General features: G+C 46.3%; 1 protein-coding gene across 2 annotated transcripts in view; it reads right to left on the bottom strand.

Annotated features, from left to right (window-relative positions):
* Positions 1–3479, bottom strand: part of lrp2 (LDL receptor related protein 2) — a 189848-nt gene extending 186369 nt beyond the window's left edge. For both annotated transcript variants that reach the window (XM_008119019.3, XM_062964876.1), the window contains exon 1: positions 3228–3479. In XM_008119019.3, the coding sequence (XP_008117226.2) occupies positions 3228–3303 (76 nt within the window). In that variant the 5' untranslated portion in view covers positions 3304–3479. The remainder of the gene's footprint in view (positions 1–3227) is intronic.
* Positions 3480–18216: the final 14737 nt, after the last annotated feature.

The raw sequence follows: 18216 nt of genomic DNA, 5'->3' as shown, positions 1-18216 counted from the left end.
GATTTTCTGCCTTGATAGGGCTGTATGGAAGAGCTCCCAATTCAATATAGGGTTGTTTTGTGTTTTTCGGGCTGTATGGCCATATTCCACAAACATTCTCTCCTGACATTTTACCCACCTCTATGGCTGGCTTCCTCAGAGCTCGTGAAGTCTGTTGGAAACTAGGCAAGTGGGTTTACATATCTGTGAAAGTTCCAGGGTGGGAGAAAGAACTCTTGTCTGCCGGAGGCAGGCATGAATGTTTCAACTGGCCACCTTGATTAGAACCAAATAGCCTTGCAGCTCCAAAGCCTGGCTGCTCCCTGCCTGGGGGAATCCTTTGTTAGGAGGTGTTAGCTGGCCCTGCTTGTTTCTTGTCTGAGTATTGTTCTTCATTTACTGTCCTGATTTTAGAGGGGTTTTTTAAAAAAAAATACTGGTAGCCAGATCCGACATAGTTTGTGGCAACCACAAAAAGTTTCTGGAGTATAACAACTATTTTCAAAGTACAGACCACACAATTAAACAGGAAAAAATTACAGTAGAGTCTCGCTTATCCAACATTCACTTATCCAACGTTCTGGATTATCCAACGCATTTTTGTAGTCAGTGTTTTCAATACATCGTGATCTTTTGGTGCTAAATTCGTAAATACAGTAATTACTACGTAGCATTACTGCATATTGAACTACTTTTTCTGTCAAATTTGTTGTATTACATGATGTTTTGGTGCTTAATTTGTAAAATCATAACCTAATTAGATGTTTAATACGCTTCTCCTTAATATCTCCTTGTTATCCAACATATTTGTTTATCCAACGTTCTGCCGGCCCGTTTATGTTGGATAAGTGTGACTCTACTGTACTTTCAAATCAGTTACAGAAAATGTTTCAAATTTTGTGTAATGGGCATGTGTTTGTGTGTGTAGGTAAAGGTAAAGGTTTCCCCTGATGTTAAGTCCAGTCATGTCTGACTCTGGGGGTTGGTGCTCATCTCCATTTCTAAGCCGAAGAGCCGGCGTTGTCTGTAGACACCTCCAAGGTCATGTGGCCGGCATGACTGCATGGAGTGCCGTTACCTTCCTGCTGGAGCAGTACCTATTGATCTACTCACATTTGCATGTTTTCGAACTGCTAGGTTGGCAGAAGCTGGGGCTAACAGTGGGCGCTCATTCCGCTCCCGAGATTTGAACCTGGGACCTTTTGGTCCACAAGCTCAGCAGTTCAGCGCTTTAACACACTGTGCCACCAGGGGCACTGGGTAAAATTAACTCATTTCCCTTCCAACCCCAATCCAGTTTTCCCTCAAGGCTCCTTTGGGAGCAGAACTTGAGCTGGTTTTAACTCCCCTCCACAGTTCAAAAACATGCAATATGAGTAGATCAATAGGTGTGAAGGTAAGGGCGCTCCATGCAGTCATGCTGGCCACATGAACTTGGGGGTGTCTAGGAACAATGCCGGCTCTTCGGCTTAGAAATGGAGATGAGCACCAACCCCCAGAGTAGGACACGACTGGAGTTAATGTCAGGGGAAAACTTTGCCTTTCCCACACAGAGGGAGCGCCTGACTGTATCTACACTGTAGAATGAATGCAGTTTGATACTACAGTAGTCTCACTTATCCAAGCTAAACGGGCCAGCAAAACCTTGGATAAGCGAATATCTTGGATAATAAGGAGGGATTAAACATCGAATTAGGTTATGATTTTACAAATTAAACACCAAAACATCATGTTATACAACAAATTTGACAGAAAAAGTAGTTTAATATGCAGTAATGTTATATAGTAATTACTGTATTTACGAATTTAGCACCAAAATATCATGATACAGTAGAGTCTCACTTATCCAAGCCTCTGGATAATCCAAGCCATTTTTGTAGTCAATGTTTTCAATATATGGTGATATTTTGGTGCTAAATTCATAAATACAGTAATTACTACGTAGCATTACTGCATATTGAACTAATTTTCTGTCAAATTTGTTGATAACATGATGTTTTGGTGCTTAATTTGTAAAATCATAACCTAATTAGATGTTTAATACGCTTCTCCTTACTATCTCCTTGTTATCCAACGTATTTGCTTATCCAATGTTCTGCTGGCCCGTTTATGTTGGATAAGTGAGACTCTACTGTACTTTCAAACCAGGTACAGAAAATGTTTCAAATTTTGTGTAATGGGTATGAGTTCCCTCTCGGGTGAGAAGGGCGGGATATAAATGTTGTAATAATAAATTGTAATAAATATGTGTTTGTGTGTGTAAAATTAACCCATTTCCCTTCCATCCCCAGTCCAGTTTTCCCTCAAGGCTCCTTTGGGAGCAGAACTTGAGCTGGTTTTTAACTCCCCTCCACAGTTCAAAAACATGCAAATGTGAGTAGATCAATAGGTGTGAAATGGAGCCTCCAGTGGCCTTGGAGATAAAAGCCTTGTGACTTGAAGGTTGGGTTGCTGACCTGAAGGCTGCCAGGTTCGAATCCCACCCGGGGAGAGCGCGGATGAGCTCCCTCTATCAGCTCCAGCTCCATGCGAGAAGCCTCCCACAAGGATGGTTAAAACATCAAAACATCCGGGCGTCCTCTGGGCAACGTCCTTGCAGACGGCCAATTCTCTCACTCCAGAAGCAACTCCGGTTGCTCATGACACGAATATATATATATATATATATATATATATATATATATATATATAGGTGTGAAGGTAAGGGCGCTCCATGCAGTCATGCCGGCCACATGACCTTGGAGGTGTCTATGGACAACGCCGGCTCTTCGGCTTAGAAATGGGGATGAGCACCAACCCCCAGAGTCGGACACGACTGGACTTAATGTCTGTGGGAAACTTTGCCTTTCCCACAGAGGGAGCGCCTGACTGAATCTAAACTGTGGAATGAATGCAGTTTGATACTATTTTGTCTCTATACTGTGGAGTCCTGGGAGATGTATGTAGCTTGGAGGGGCACCTGCAGAGAAGACCTTGGCAAAGAGACCTTGGCAAAAGACAACCCTCGGGATTCCCTGCCAGTGAGCCAGGCCAGTTCAAAAGGTATCAAACTGCATCCATACCGCAGTGTAGCCGCCCCCTCTTTTTGTGGAAGGAAGAGCCGCAGGGAAGGGAACCTGTTGCGCCTGGCTCTCCAGCCGGACTGTCGAGGAAACTTTCCCACGCAATTAAGGTCCTGAAAATGGGAAAAGGAGTCTGCACTGGGTCTAAAGTGTGTCCCAAACGCCTTGGCGGGAGGCTTCTCTTACCTTGGCCCTGGACTGGGCAGAGGAGGCAAGCGGCGAGGATGAGGAGAACTCCCCACTCAGGGCCCGGGGCTCCCATCGAGGCTGCGGGGCTGAGGCTGCTGCTACTCGGGAAGGAAGCACTTCTCTAGTTCTCTCGCTTCTCTTCTCTCTCTTCTTTTTCTCTTCCTCCTCCTCTGGATCCCGCTACTTGGAGGAGAAAGGCGCGCTGCTCTGGAGCTGAGGCATCGCCTCCCCGCGACACTCCCAGCCTCCAGGCATTGCATAAAGCGCTTTATACCCGCCGGCCCCGGAACTAGCATGAGGCATTTGCACCTCCTTCTGCACTTTGCAACCCCACTTCAGTGCAACTTCAGCCACTGGCTGCTTTCCTCACAGGAGTCTCGAGCAGCACCAACTCCCAGAAATCTTTCTCTCTCTTTCACACAGACCCCAAGGGCCATCCAGTCCACGTTCTCAACCTGGGGTCCCCAGATGTTTTTGGTCTTCAACACCCAGAAATCCTAACAGCTGGTAAACTGGCTAGGATTTCTGGGAGTGTAGGCCAAAAACCTGGTGGTGGCACAGTGTGTTAAAGCGCTGAGCTGCTGAACTTGCAGACTGAAAGGTCCCAGGTTCAAATCCTGGGAGCGGAATGAGCGCCCACTGTTAGCTCCAGCTCCTGACAACCTAGCAGTTCGAAAACATGCCAATGTGAGTAGATCAATAGGTACAGCGTAGGTGTCTACGGACAACGCCGGCTCTTCGGCTTAGAAATGGAGATGAGCACCAACCCCCACAGTCAGACATGACTGGACTTAACGTCAGGGGAAAACCTTTACCTTTACCTAGGCCCAAAACATCTGGGGACCCCCAGGTTGAGAACCACTGTCCTATAATATCCTGCATCTGTGTTTTTTTAAAAAATCAGTACGATGAAAGACCACAAGGCTGTTAGGAATTGTGGGACTTCAAATCCAAAATACCCGAAGGCCTGGAGTTTCCCCGTGCCTGGTTTATCAGCATTTCCCAAATGATCCACATGAGTGGCTGAGGCCCCATCTTGAAAGTGGATTAAATGGTCCCTGTAATATATATATATTTTCGTGTCAGGAGCAACCGGAGTTGCTTCTGGAGTGAGAGAATTGGCTGTCTGCAAAGACATTGCCCAGGAGGCGCCCAGATGTTTCGATGTTTTACCATCCTTGTGGGAGGCTTCTCTCGTGTCCCCGCATGGAGCTGGAGCTGAAAGAGGGAGCTCATCTGCACTCTCCCTGGGTGGAATTCGAACCTGGCAGCCTTCAGGTCAGCAACCCAACCTTCAAGTCACAAGGCTTTTATCCCCTAGGCCATCGGAGGCTCCATCCTGTAATAATAATAATGATAAAACTTTATTTCTGTTCCACCCTATCTCCCCGAAGAGACTCAGGGCAGATTCCAACAAACAGCGGCATACATTCAATGCTTTCAAAAAACAGATAAATATTGGCATAAAATCCCAACAAGACCCCACTTATGAATACAGCATTAAAAGGTAAAAGGTAAAGGTTTCCCCTGACGTTAAGTCCAGTCATGTCCAACTCTGGGGTTGGTGCTCATCTCCATTTCTAAGCCGAAGAGCCGGCGTTGTCCGTAGACACCTCCATGCCTTCGGAGGTTGCCTCTCAGCTCCAGGGATTTCTGGTTGAGACAGATTATCTGGATCTATTGCAGTCTGGTTTCAGGCCTGGTCATGGTACGGAGACAGCTGCCTTCGTGGATGACATCCGCAGAGAGCTTGACAGGGAGAGTGTGTCACTGTTGGTTCTCCTGGACATCTCAGGGGCTTTCAATACCATCAACCATGGTATCCTTCTGAGACTCCGGAATGTGTATTGGGGGCACTGCTTTGCAGAGGCTCCTCTCCTTCCTGGAGGGTTGCACCCAGTTGGTGAAGGTGGGAGACACCTGCTCGGACCCCTGGCCTTTAGCTGTAGGATCTCACAAGGTTCCATGCTATCTCCCATGCTTTTAAACATCTACAGGAAACCGCTGGTTTTGGAGTTGGGTGCCATCTCTGCATAAGATGACATTCAACTCTACTACGCCTTTCCACCTAATTCCAAGGAAGCCTCCCATATCCTGGGCCACCGGCCGCTGTGATGGACTGGATGAGCGCTAGCAAACTTAAACTTAATCCAGACAATACAGAGATCCTCCAGGTCAGTGGCACGGCCGATCGGGGTATTAGATGACAACCTGTACTTGATGGGGTTACACTCCCCCTTAGGTCTGCAGTTTGGGGGTCCTCCTGGACTCAGCGTTGACACTTGAAACTCAAGCGGGAGAGCCTTTGCACAGTTAAAGCTTGTGCACCAACCCAGGGGCGGTTCACCCATAAGGCAATTTAGGCAGTTGCCTTGGGCGCCATCGTTTGGGGGGCGCAGTTGAGGCAGCCTCCCGCCGGGTGAAGTGGCTGGCGAGCACACACGCAGCTGCTTCTGGCGAGGTCTCTTGGAAACTAGGCAAGGCAAGTGGGTTTATATATATGTGGAATGTCAGTCCTTCAGGCAAGTGTGAATGTTGTAAATGGCCACCTTGATTAGCATTGAATGGCTTTGCAACTTCAAAGCCTGTCTACTTCCTGTCTGGGGGAATCCATTGTTGGGAGGTGTTAGCTGGCCCTGATTGTTTCCTGTCTGGAATTCCTGTGTTTTCTGAGTGGTGTTCTTTATTTACTGTCTTGAATTTAGAGGTCTTTTTTAATACCAGGGGCCAGATTCCCTTTCGGAGGTCTTTTAATTGTGGATTATTTGCCTTGATATTCTGGGTTATATGGCTGTGTGGAAGGACCCTCAGTGCTCTTCCACACAGACATATAACCCAGAATATCAAAGCAGAATAACCCACAATATCTGCTTTGAACTGGGTTATCTGAGCCCACACTGCCCTATATCCTAGTTCAATGTTTGGTGCTAAATTTGCAAATATAGTAATTCCTACATAACATTACCATGTATTGAACTGCTTTTTCTGTTGATTTGTTGTAAAACATGATGTTTTGGTGCTTAATTTGTAAAATCATAATGCAATTTGATGTTTAATAGGCTTTACCTTAATCCCTTCTTATTATCCAACATTTTCGCTTATCCAACGCTTTTATTTTTCAGCGATTGGTTTGGGGGGGGGTGCCAAAATTCTGTTCGCTTACACTTGAAAATTACCTAGGGCTGGCCCTGACTGTGCCTTAAGAAGTCTGACTTGGCCACGGTGGTCCATGCCTTAGTTACCTTCAGATTGGATTAATGCACTCTATGTGGGCCTACAATGGGTGGCGGCTAGGTTGTTAACATGAGCGAATTATTAAAACAGCTCCACTGGCTGCCAATAAGTTTCTGGTCCCAATTCAAAGTGCTGGTTATCACCTATAAAGCCTTAAACGGTTCGGGTCCAGCCTATTTTTGTGATCGCATTTTCTATTACGAACCTGTATGAACTTTAAGATCTGCTGGGGAGGCCAGTCTTTCACTCCCGCTACCGTCCCAAATATGATTGGTGGGGACGAAGGAAGGGCCTTCTCGGTGGTGCCCCCCCCCCCCCCCCGCTCTGGAACTCCCTCCTAAGTGTGATGAACCATGGGCCTTGTAGTCCTGCTCAGGACATTGTAATTCCTGATGAAGATGAAAACTTGGGTTTTTTACCTTCCCAGTCTGAACTGGTTTCCTCTCAGCCAGATCTTTCCCAGGCAGATCTGGGAACCTTGCACCTGCAAGAAAGTTGTGCCCCAGAAGTATGTCAAACAACCCCAGAGCCTACTTCTCCCGTGTTCTTGCGCCGGGAGTTTTGTAAACAACAGAGAAGTTTGGATTCAGCTTCGCGCAGGAGTGCGAGGATAGCAGCTAAGAATGTTGCCAATTAACACTGGTTCTCGTGAGAATCTTTAAGGAGTTTAACATCTGGTCTCAGAGTTTAGCTTTCGTTTCTGATTCCCAGAGAACCGCTTTGGTGAGAAAGTTGGACTCTATATAGGTGTTTTGCCCGCGTAGCAACTTCGCGGAGTCAATTCGTCAGCCTCCGGAGCGAGTTGTGTCTGGACAGCGCGCTCCGGTTCAAGCCTCGCTCCTGCTCAAGCCTTGCCTTGCTATCCAGCCTTCGCCTTGCTTTCCAGCCTTGTTTATCTACGGACTTTGCCTAGTTTCCCAGGATCAATCCTTGCCTTGTTCCACGGATTTATCAAGTTATTCCACGGACCTTGTTCTTGTTCTTAGTTACCTTGTTCCACGTTCAAGATCAAGTTATTTCCTAGCCACGCTCAAGTTTTATGGACTAAAGGACCTTGTCATCTCCCCTCACTTTGCTTGGCAAAGTGAGTGTTTCGGTTATTGGATTACAACTTTGGACCTTAATATCTCATATTGGACATTATTTCTTTGGACTAATTTTGACCTTTCCTGAAAGGTCTGCTTCTGGACTATCTTTTACATTTGCTTTTACTAACTTTATATATTTCCTTAATAAAGATATTAGATAGATTCTGGCTTCTGCGTATGGTTATTGGTGCTCTGTAGCCTGGGTCGTGACAGTTTGACTCCGCCACCCTAAGCACCAATTAACCTTGGCCAGAATGTCTACCGGAACCGTACCCGGTGGGCAGCCACTGAGCTACACCATCAGCAAGGACGAAGTGGATCGCATCCGCGACAGACTCAACGCCCAGGATGGAGAAATAAAGGGCTTGCGGGAGCGCGGAATCCGCCTCCCGGCCATGGCGTTGCCTACCAAGTTTACTGGAGAAGCTTCCAAGGTTCATGTTTTCCGTCGCCAATGTCAAGCTTATCTAGAGGCCCGGGATGCCGAGTTTCCCCAAGAAGACATCAAAGTGGCATGGGTTTACAGTCTTCTAGACGGGCCAGCGGCCAACTGGGCGACGGCACTGTTCGACCAAGCCTCTCCACACCTAAGATCGGCGCAACATTTCTTGGACCACCTCAAGGAGACTTGGGGAATCGAGGACAATTTGGAGGCAGCCGGCCACAAACTCCGTCGCCTTTTCCAAGGAGACAGACCTATGTCTCAGTATATAGCCGAGTTCCGAGTGCTGGCCCACAACACCGGCTGGAACGATGTAGCCCTCAGAGGACAATTCCGGGAGGGTCTCAACATTGAAATGCTGGAAGAAATCTCCAAGGTGGATCCTCCCCAGACCCTCGAGGCACTCATTGATCAATGTTTACGGGCTGAAGTCATGATTGCCAACAGGAAACAGTGGGTTCGGGGCCAGGGCAGTAGAGCCGGGGCAAAACCCCCCGCTCCCGCCAGCGTTCAGCCACGTCCAGCGTGGAGACCCCCACCGCCAACCCCATACCCCAGAGGAGGCGAGGAGGTGCCGATGCAGTTGGACAATGTGCGTCCCAGACTAGATGCCGCCGAGAAGGCCCGTCGTCAACGCTTAAACCTCTGTTGGTACTGCGGGAACGGGGGCCACTTCGCCAGAGAGTGCCCAGCCAAGGGGAAGCCTGCCGCCCGGCTTGCGGCGGCGTCCTCCACGGAGACGAAGACGTCTGAGCCGACTGGCACACAACCGGCGGGGGAAGCCAACGACCGGGTGTAGAGAGGCTCGCCAACCCGGTCAAAAAATCCATTCAAGAGCCGCCAACCGGGGTCCTGTTCCTTCTCGTGGTCACATTATGGTCAGCAAAAAGGGGACCCGTCATGATCCACGCCATGATAGACTCTGGAGCTACCAACAACTTCATTGATAGAGAGTATGCCGACTCTCTGGGATTACAATATCATGATTTCAAGAATGCCCGTGTGGTGCAAGCCATAGACGGCCGCCCCCTCAAGACGGGCCCCGTAAGTCAATGGTCGGAACCCACCAGGATGTGGATAAGAGAACATATGGAAGAGATTTCCTTCTTTGTTACCGAGGTTCCCCATTTCCCTGTGATTTTGGGAATTCCATGGCTGACTCTCCACGACCCTAACATCTCCTGGTCCAACAGAGAACTGCAGTTTGCTTCACCGTACTGCCAAAACCATTGCCTCGTAGCCAAGGTATGCCATGCCACAGACACCGAGCCCATCATCACCTTGCCAAAGAAGTACTCCGAGTATTGGGATGTATTCAATGAGAAAGAAGCCGAGAAATTACCCCCACATAGACCTTATGACTGTGCCATTGACTTGGTGGAGGGGGCCCCGATCCCGCGAGGGCATCTCTACTCCCTGACTGAACCAGAGCAAGAAGCTCTCAGGGAATTCCTAGAGACAAACCTTCGCAAGGGATTCATCAGACCCTCTCAATCCCCAGCCGCCTCTCCAGTGATGTTTGTGAAGAAGAAGTCAGGGGAACTACGATTGGTGGTGGACTACAGAGCATTGAACAATATCACCAAGCGGAACAGCTATCCCCTGCCCTTAATCTCGGATCTACTGGATCGGCTTCGAGGAGCCAAGGTTTACACCAAGCTGGATCTTCGGGGGGCTTACAACTTAGTTCGCATCAGGGAAGGGGACGAGTGGAAGACCGCCTTCCAGACCAAATTCGGATTATTCGAGTCCCGAGTTATGAATTTCGGTTTATGCGGAGCCCCCGCAACGTTCCAGCATTTTGTCAATGACATTTTTCAGGACTATCTGGACAGGTTCTTGATAATCTACCTGGACGATTTTTTGGTGTTTTCTAGATCACAATCAGAACATGAGAACCACGTCAAAATGGTGTTACAACGATTGCGGGATCATGGACTTTATGCCAAACTGGAAAAATGCGCCTTTGATCTACAAGAGGTAGATTTCCTTGGTTACCGCATCTCGCCTTTAGGGCTCTCCATGGATCCAGCCAAGGTATCAGCAGTATTGGACTGGCGGGCGCCAACTAACAAGAAAGAGGTGCAGCGTTTCTTGGGGTTCGCGAATTATTACCGCAAGTTCATTCCAGATTTTGCCCACTGGTCTGACCCAATCACTAGCTGCATCCGTGGAAAACAGCCCTTCCGCTGGACTGATCAAGCAGAGAAAGGGTTCCAGCAACTAAAGAAATTATTCACGTCCCAGCCAATTCTACAGCACCCAGATCCTGGAACCCCTTTTGTTGTGCAAGCGGACGCCTCGGATGTGGCAATTGGGGCTGTACTCTTACAACCGGTGGGAGACCACCTTCATCCCTGTGCCTTTTACTCCCGTCAACTAACCACACCAGAGAAAAATTATACCATTTGGGAAAAAGAACTACTGGCCATAAAGGCAGCTTTTGAAACTTGGAGACATTGGCTAGAAGGGGCCAAATTTCCCATTGAAGTCCACACTGATCATCGTAATCTAGAACACCTAAGAACTGCCCGCAAACTAAACCAGAGGCAGCAACGTTGGGCTTTATTCTTTGAACGTTTCAACTTCCAGATCCATTATGTGACCCCAGCCCAAACCAAGCAAGCAGACGCCCTGTCACGCAAACCGGAATACGCTGCAGGACGCAAGGAGACCTTTGAATCCCAACTGCTACAACCCGAGAACTTTGCCACGCTCACGGTGGGGAACACCAAATCCATTCCCATAGGTTCAACTTCCCCTACTCCAGGACCCATCTGTGCTCAAGAAATCAGGGCTAGTCAGCAAGCAGATGCCTGGGCGCAGGACCAACTTCGCCAAGGTCTGCATTTTCCCTTTTCGCTTAAAGATGGGCTGCTCTGCTATAGAAATCATGTTTATATCCCACCCGGACCGGGCAGGGAAAAAGCGCTTCGCCTGTGTCATGACTGCAAACCAGCAGGACACTTCGGACTATTTAAAACTATGCATTTGATCCTAAGGGATTTTTGGTGGCCCAAGATCCGCAAGGATGTAGAAAAATATGTCAACACCTGCCCAGTATGCCAGCGCTCCAAGATACGAAGGGAAAAGCCCTCAGGGCTTTTACACCCCCTTCCTACCCCATCTCGCCCATGGGAAATAATTTCCGCGGATTTCATCACTGACCTACCACCTTCCTGTGGATTCACCACGATCTTAGTGGTGGTGGACCTTTTCACCAAGTTAGCCCATTTCATTCCCTGCGAAGGCCTCCCCACGGCCAAAGAAACTGCGGATCTATTTCTTCAGCATGTTTTCAGACTACATGGATTGCCCAAGAGTTTAGTCACAGACCGTGGATCTCAATTCACCTCTCGTTTTTGGAAGGCACTACAAAAACTACTGGGCATAGACTCTCGCTTATCTTCAGCTCATCATCCCCAAACAGATGGGCAAACGGAGCGCACCAATGCCACTTTGGAGCAGTATCTTCGCTGTTATGTAAACTACCAACAGGACAATTGGGCTTCTCTGTTACCACTGTCTGAGTTTGCCTACAATAATGGAGTTCAAGCTTCTACAAAAGAAACGCCGTTCTTTGCAAACTACGGCTTCCATCCACGTTTCTTTCCCCCTGTCATTGAAACCTCAGAAGTTCCCGCAGCAGAGGATTGGCTGCAGGAACTCACAGCGGTGCAACAACTTTTGCTCCAGCAACTGGACCAAGCCAAAGAGGACTATAAACGCCACGCTGACAAACACCGCCAGCCGGGCCCTGAAATCAAGGTAGGAGATCGGGTTTTTCTGTCCAATCGCTTTCTGCCCTCCCACCGCCCTTGCCGGAAGTTAGATGCCCGTTTCATCGGCCCCTATCCAGTGGTGGCGCAATTAAACCCCGTGACTTTCAAACTCCAACTTCCGCGTTCAATGCGCATCCACCCAGTGTTTCACCGTTCCCTGCTCCTTCCGGCGGATGGTGTGCGTCCTGATACAGACCAACCGGCCCCCCCTCCTGTTTTGATGAATGGGGAGGAGGAGTTCGAGGTTGAGGACATTTTGGATTCTCGCTTTCATCGCCGCCGCCTACAATATCTCATTGACTGGATGGGTTTTGGGCCTGAGGAACGCTCTTGGGAAGACGCCTCCACAGTCCATGCTCCTGATCTAACCCGTCGCTTTCATCTGACCTATCCCACCAAACCGCGACCTCGCGCCTCGGGGAGAGGGCCCCAGTTTGGGAGGGGCCTTGAGGAGGGGGATAGTGTGATGAACCATGGGCCTTGTAGTCCTGCTCAGGACATTGTAATTCCTGATGAAGATGAAAACTTGGGTTTTTTACCTTCCCAGTCTGAACTGGTTTCCTCTCAGCCAGATCTTTCCCAGGCAGATCTGGGAACCTTGCACCTGCAAGAAAGTTGTGCCCCAGAAGTATGTCAAACAACCCCAGAGCCTACTTCTCCCGTGTTCTTGCGCCGGGAGTTTTGTAAACAACAGAGAAGTTTGGATTCAGCTTCGCGCAGGAGTGCGAGGATAGCAGCTAAGAATGTTGCCAATTAACACTGGTTCTCGTGAGAATCTTTAAGGAGTTTAACATCTGGTCTCAGAGTTTAGCTTTCGTTTCTGATTCCCAGAGAACCGCTTTGGTGAGAAAGTTGGACTCTATATAGGTGTTTTGCCCGCGTAGCAACTTCGCGGAGTCAATTCGTCAGCCTCCGGAGCGAGTTGTGTCTGGACAGCGCGCTCCGGTTCAAGCCTCGCTCCTGCTCAAGCCTTGCCTTGCTATCCAGCCTTCGCCTTGCTTTCCAGCCTTGTTTATCTACGGACTTTGCCTAGTTTCCCAGGATCAATCCTTGCCTTGTTCCACGGATTTATCAAGTTATTCCACGGACCTTGTTCTTGTTCTTAGTTACCTTGTTCCACGTTCAAGATCAAGTTATTTCCTAGCCACGCTCAAGTTTTATGGACTAAAGGACCTTGTCATCTCCCCTCACTTTGCTTGGCAAAGTGAGTGTTTCGGTTATTGGATTACAACTTTGGACCTTAATATCTCATATTGGACATTATTTCTTTGGACTAATTTTGACCTTTCCTGAAAGGTCTGCTTCTGGACTATCTTTTACATTTGCTTTTACTAACTTTATATATTTCCTTAATAAAGATATTAGATAGATTCTGGCTTCTGCGTATGGTTATTGGTGCTCTGTAGCCTGGGTCGTGACACTAAGAGAAGTTAGATTAGCTTCTACTTTGGCCACATTCCAGAAAGACCTGAAAATCTGGTTATTTCAATGTGCTTTTGACTAATTCGGCACAATTTAACAGAGTCCTTTTACCTCCACCTATACCCAGCCACTGCACTTTATTACTGGCCCATCTTAATAGTGACCTTGCAGTATATTGCACATATATAATTTATTGCCTTGCCTCCCATTTTTGAACACGCTCATTAAGGCCAGCCATTGGTTACTGGCTATCGCTTGTTGTTAAAAGCCTCCAAAGGAGCCTCCACCAAGCTTCGGAGCAGAGAGTTCAACTGCTGAACAGCTCTCACAGTGAGGAAGTTCTTCCTGATGTTCAGGTGGAATTTTCTTTCCTGTAGTTTGAAGCCGTTGTTCTGCATCCTAGTCTCCAGGGCAGCAGAAAACAAGCTTGCTCCCTCCTCCCTATGACTTCCCCTCACATATTTATATATGGCCATCATGTTTCCTCTCATTGCATTGATCTGCATTAGCTCAGCCAACACTGACCATATAATATGGTTTCAGCTTACATTATACAGCAGTGCAGATGGGGCCTGAGACAATAACACCTTTGCTTTCTGATGGTTCAGTCTACTACACAAACTTGAATCCACGCATTTTAGATGTGGGACATTATGTAATTATCCAATTTTATTCTTCTGCGTCATTTATGGCCTCTTACATATTTATTTACAAACCAATTGTATTATTCCCCGTCTGCCTTAGTTTGACCTACGCTATTTACATCTCTCTCTCTCCCTCTTTTACCTGCATTCCTGAGTCCAAACAGGTACCGATGTGGGAGCAATACCTCCCCATTGCTGGGATTGTAGACCCTGGATGTGCTCCTATTTTCTCCCACCTCCCTGAAATGTAACCCAACATGATAAACTACATAAATGGGAATGATGACATTGAAACTGAACAAGCACATAGCTAAAGCAAAGCCATTTTTAAAAATACTCTGTGATGGATCTATTGGAATAAATTTATTTTTATAAGATGCATACCCTGCTAGTTTTATTGCTTATTTTGCAGAGAAGTGTCCATACTTAATACAAGAAGGAAGGAAGGTGAAAGAAGGAAGAGTTAGTTCCATTTAACAAAACTACTGAGTCAAAGTAGTTTATAAACCAAGAACTTTTTCAAATAATAATAATAGATCAGGTGGCAGAGGACTCTTACAAGTAAAACAAGCAAAGAAGAAGAACATGCTCTGGCAGAATATGTAAAGCAAAGTGAAGAACCTGCTTTGATTGAAGTCAAAAATCAGAAACTCCTCAAAGCACAGCAGACAAAGAATCAGTACAAGAAAACCGCACTACAAACTAGAGCTGACAGCTGGCACAACAAAACATTGCATGGAAAGTTTATTGACAAAATTGAAGGAAAGGCTGATAAGGAGAGGACCTGGCTCTGGCTCACAAATGGGACCCTGAAGAAGGAGACAGAAGGCCTGATCCTTGCAGCCCAGGAGCAAGCCATCAGAACAAATGCAATTAAGGCCAAGATCGAAAAATCAGCTGATGACCCAAAATGCAGACTCTGCAAGGAAACCGACGAAACCATTGATCATATCCTCAGCTGCTGTAAGAAAATCGCGCAGACAGACTACAAACAGAGGCACAACTAATGTAGCCCAAATGATTCATTGGAACTTATGCCTCAAGTACCACCTCCCTGCAGTAAAGAACTAGTGGGATCACAACCTGCAAAAGTATTGGAAAATGAGCACGCAAAGATACTGTGGGACTTCCCAATCCAGACTGACAAAGTTCTGGAACACAACACACCAGACATCACAGTTGTGGAAAAGAAAAAGGTTTGGATCATTGATGTTGCCATCCCAGGTGACAGTCGCATTGATGAAAAACAACAGGAAAAACTCAGCCGCTATCAGGACCTCAAGATTGAACTTCAAAGACTCTGGCAGAAACCAGTGCAGGTGGTCCCAGTGGTGATGGGCACATTGGGTGCCGTGCCAAAAGATCTCAGCCAGCATTTGGAAACAATAGACATTGACAAAATTATGATCTGTCAACTGCAAAAGGCCACCCTACTGGGATCTGCACGCATCATCCGAAAATACATCACACAGTCCTAGACACTTGGGAAGTGTTCAACTTGTGATTTTGTGATACGAAATCCAGCATATCTATCTTGTTTGCTGTGTCATAAAATAATAATAATAATACATTATAATAGATTTTATAAACTCTGGACTCTAGTAGATCAAGCAATGGGAAGATTTCCTGCTCTCACCCAGGGCAAACAAAAGGGAAAAGTTCTTCATACAGTACATAGTTAAACAATGGAATTTGTGTCCTCTGGGTATATGATGATGGCCACCAATTTAAAGGGCTCTACAAGGGGATTAGTCAAATGCACCGTGGATAAAGCTATCAGTGCCTGGGAGTTATTTTGGTGGCTATATATTACCCCAGACTTCAGAGACCAAATGCTTCTCAACACCACAAACCTGCAAATATAAAGAGGTCAACACTGCCCTGTCTTTTGCTTGTGGGCTTTCCATAGGCATCCAGAGAGCCAACATGGGAAACCAGACCCTGGAGTAGGCAGGTCTTTGATCTGAAACAGAAAGGCTTTTTTACGGTCATCCATTGTGTCTATAATACAAGGAGGAGGGCAGCTATTAAATTATTAAATTATAATCATACTCACTTAAAATGTGACTATCTTTATAATCTAAAATAGGAACTGATTACTGATTAGTAATAAGTCTCCAAAGTACTCTTTGCTACACTCTCAGAATTTACAGATTATTCATGAAGCACTAGTGGCTTTTTGCCACTGCAAAGAGAAATTTGGCCACCTACTCCTTTACCCTTCTGTCAAGATCAGACAGTAAATAACTGCAATACCAATTTAGAGTTCTTCCTGACCACTCGGTAAGATGAGGGGATATTAACCTTAGTCTATCATCCTTGTAAATTGTATAGATAAAAAGTACATGTCTTACAGTTTCGACTTTACCCTCCCTGCATGAGCATACTGTGTTTATATTCAGATACCTGTTATCATTTACTATAAACGGAATGCAATGTTATAAATGATTCAGATGTTGTATTCTATTATTCTACTCTCACTTGACTTCTGCCAATGGTTTGTTGACCAAAATAAAGGCAAATGACTGGCTGGCTGGCATAAAAAGTGTCATTATGAACATGGTTTGAGTGCTGGACTAGGACACCAAGGTATGCATTCAAAGTTCAGGGTTCCAATCTCTGCTCAGGTGTGGAAATCTACTAGGGCACTTTAGAAAGCCATGTTCTTTTAGCTTCAGAAGAAAGCAGAGGCAAATATCTTCTTAATAGGTTGTATCTGACTTTTTTTGTGTCAGGAGCGACTTGAGAAACTGCAAGTCGCTTCTGGTGAGAGAGAATTGGCTCTCTGCAAGAACGTTGCCCAGGGGACGCCTGGAGCTTTTGATGTTTTTACCATCCTTGTATTTTGGAGCCCCTGGTGGCGTAGTGGGTTAAAGCCATGTGACTTGAAGGCTGGGTTGCTGACCTGAAGGCTGCCAGGTCAAATCCAACCCAGGGATGAGCTCCCTATCAGCTCCAGCTCCATGCGGGGACATGAGAGAAGCCTCCCACAAGGATGGCAAAAACATCAAAAACATCCGGGCGTCCCCTGGGCAACATCCTTGCAGATGGCCAATTCTCTCACACCAGAAGCGACTTGCAGTTTCCCAAGTTGCTCCTGACATGAAAAAAAAGTCCTTATGGGAGGCTTCTCTCGTGTCCCCATATGGAGCTGGAGCTGATAGAGGGAGCTCATCTATGCTCTCCCCGGGTTGGATTCGAACCGGCAACCTTCAGATCACCAACCTTGAAGTCATCAGTCCTACCAGCACAAGAGTTAAACCCACTGCGCCACCGGGGGTACCAGACTTGAAGATACAGTAGAATCTCGCTTATCCAAGCTAAACGGGCTGGCAGAACGTTGGATAAGCGAATATGTTGGATAATAAGGAGAGATTAAGGGAAAGCCTATTAAAACATCAAATTAGGTTATGATTTTACAAATTAAGCACCAAAACATCATAATATATTTAAAACATTGACTACAAAAATGCGTTGGATAATCCAGAACGTTGGATAAGCGAGTGTTGGATAAGTGAGACTCTACTGTATATAATAACCTATAACAGGCCCTTGGTATTTCTGGAGTTTGGTTCAAGTACCTCCATTGATTCCTAATTCCATGGGTGATGTCCCTTATATAAAATGGCAAAAATCAAGCTTTGCTTTTTGGTATTAAAAAAAATATTTTAAAAGCCATGATTGGTTGAATCCAGGCATACAGAGTCAATGAAAACTCTTCTACATTTTGTTTTTTTTTTTGTTAAAATTACCACAATTGCCTCAGAATGGGCACAGAGTTTGTATTTTGTTTAAATGGACCAAGATTAGGACAAAGTTCAGGTAGACTAAGTTTATATATTTTGTTCAGATGGCCTAATATTTGTTCAAAGACATAGTGCTCACATACTTACAACTTTATTACTCTGTGTTTAATTACTGTACACTCAGTGACTGACAGTTGAATTGACCACACAGCATTCTATTTTGAAATTATCTTCAAAACTCTGAACATTCTGTCTGTCTTGGAATGGAATTTGTGGCCAGTTTATTGCTGTTTTCCTTTCTACTTTTGTACTGCAAAAAGAGAATTGGCCATCTGCATGGACTTTGCCCAGGGGACGCCCGAATGTTTTTGATGTTTTAACCATCCTTGTGGGAGGCTTCTCTCATGCCCCAATGCCAATTTCTCCCCACCATCACTCCATTTTCACAAACAGGAAAATGGTGGATTATATACAAATAAGATACTGTTTCACAGTAGCAGCCTTCTTGCTGACAAACAAAATGAAACGGATGAAAAATGGTTCCAAACAAGGATGATCCTTTGGAGGTACAGTAGAGTCTCACTTATCCAACATAAATGGGCCAGCAGAACATTGGATAAGCGAATAT

Source organism: Anolis carolinensis, chromosome 1, assembly GCF_035594765.1.
Source record: "Anolis carolinensis isolate JA03-04 chromosome 1, rAnoCar3.1.pri, whole genome shotgun sequence".
NCBI lineage: Eukaryota > Metazoa > Chordata > Lepidosauria > Squamata > Dactyloidae > Anolis > Anolis carolinensis.
The sequence above is the reverse complement of the archived record's forward strand: the minus strand, read 5'-3'. Positions and strand labels throughout refer to the sequence as shown.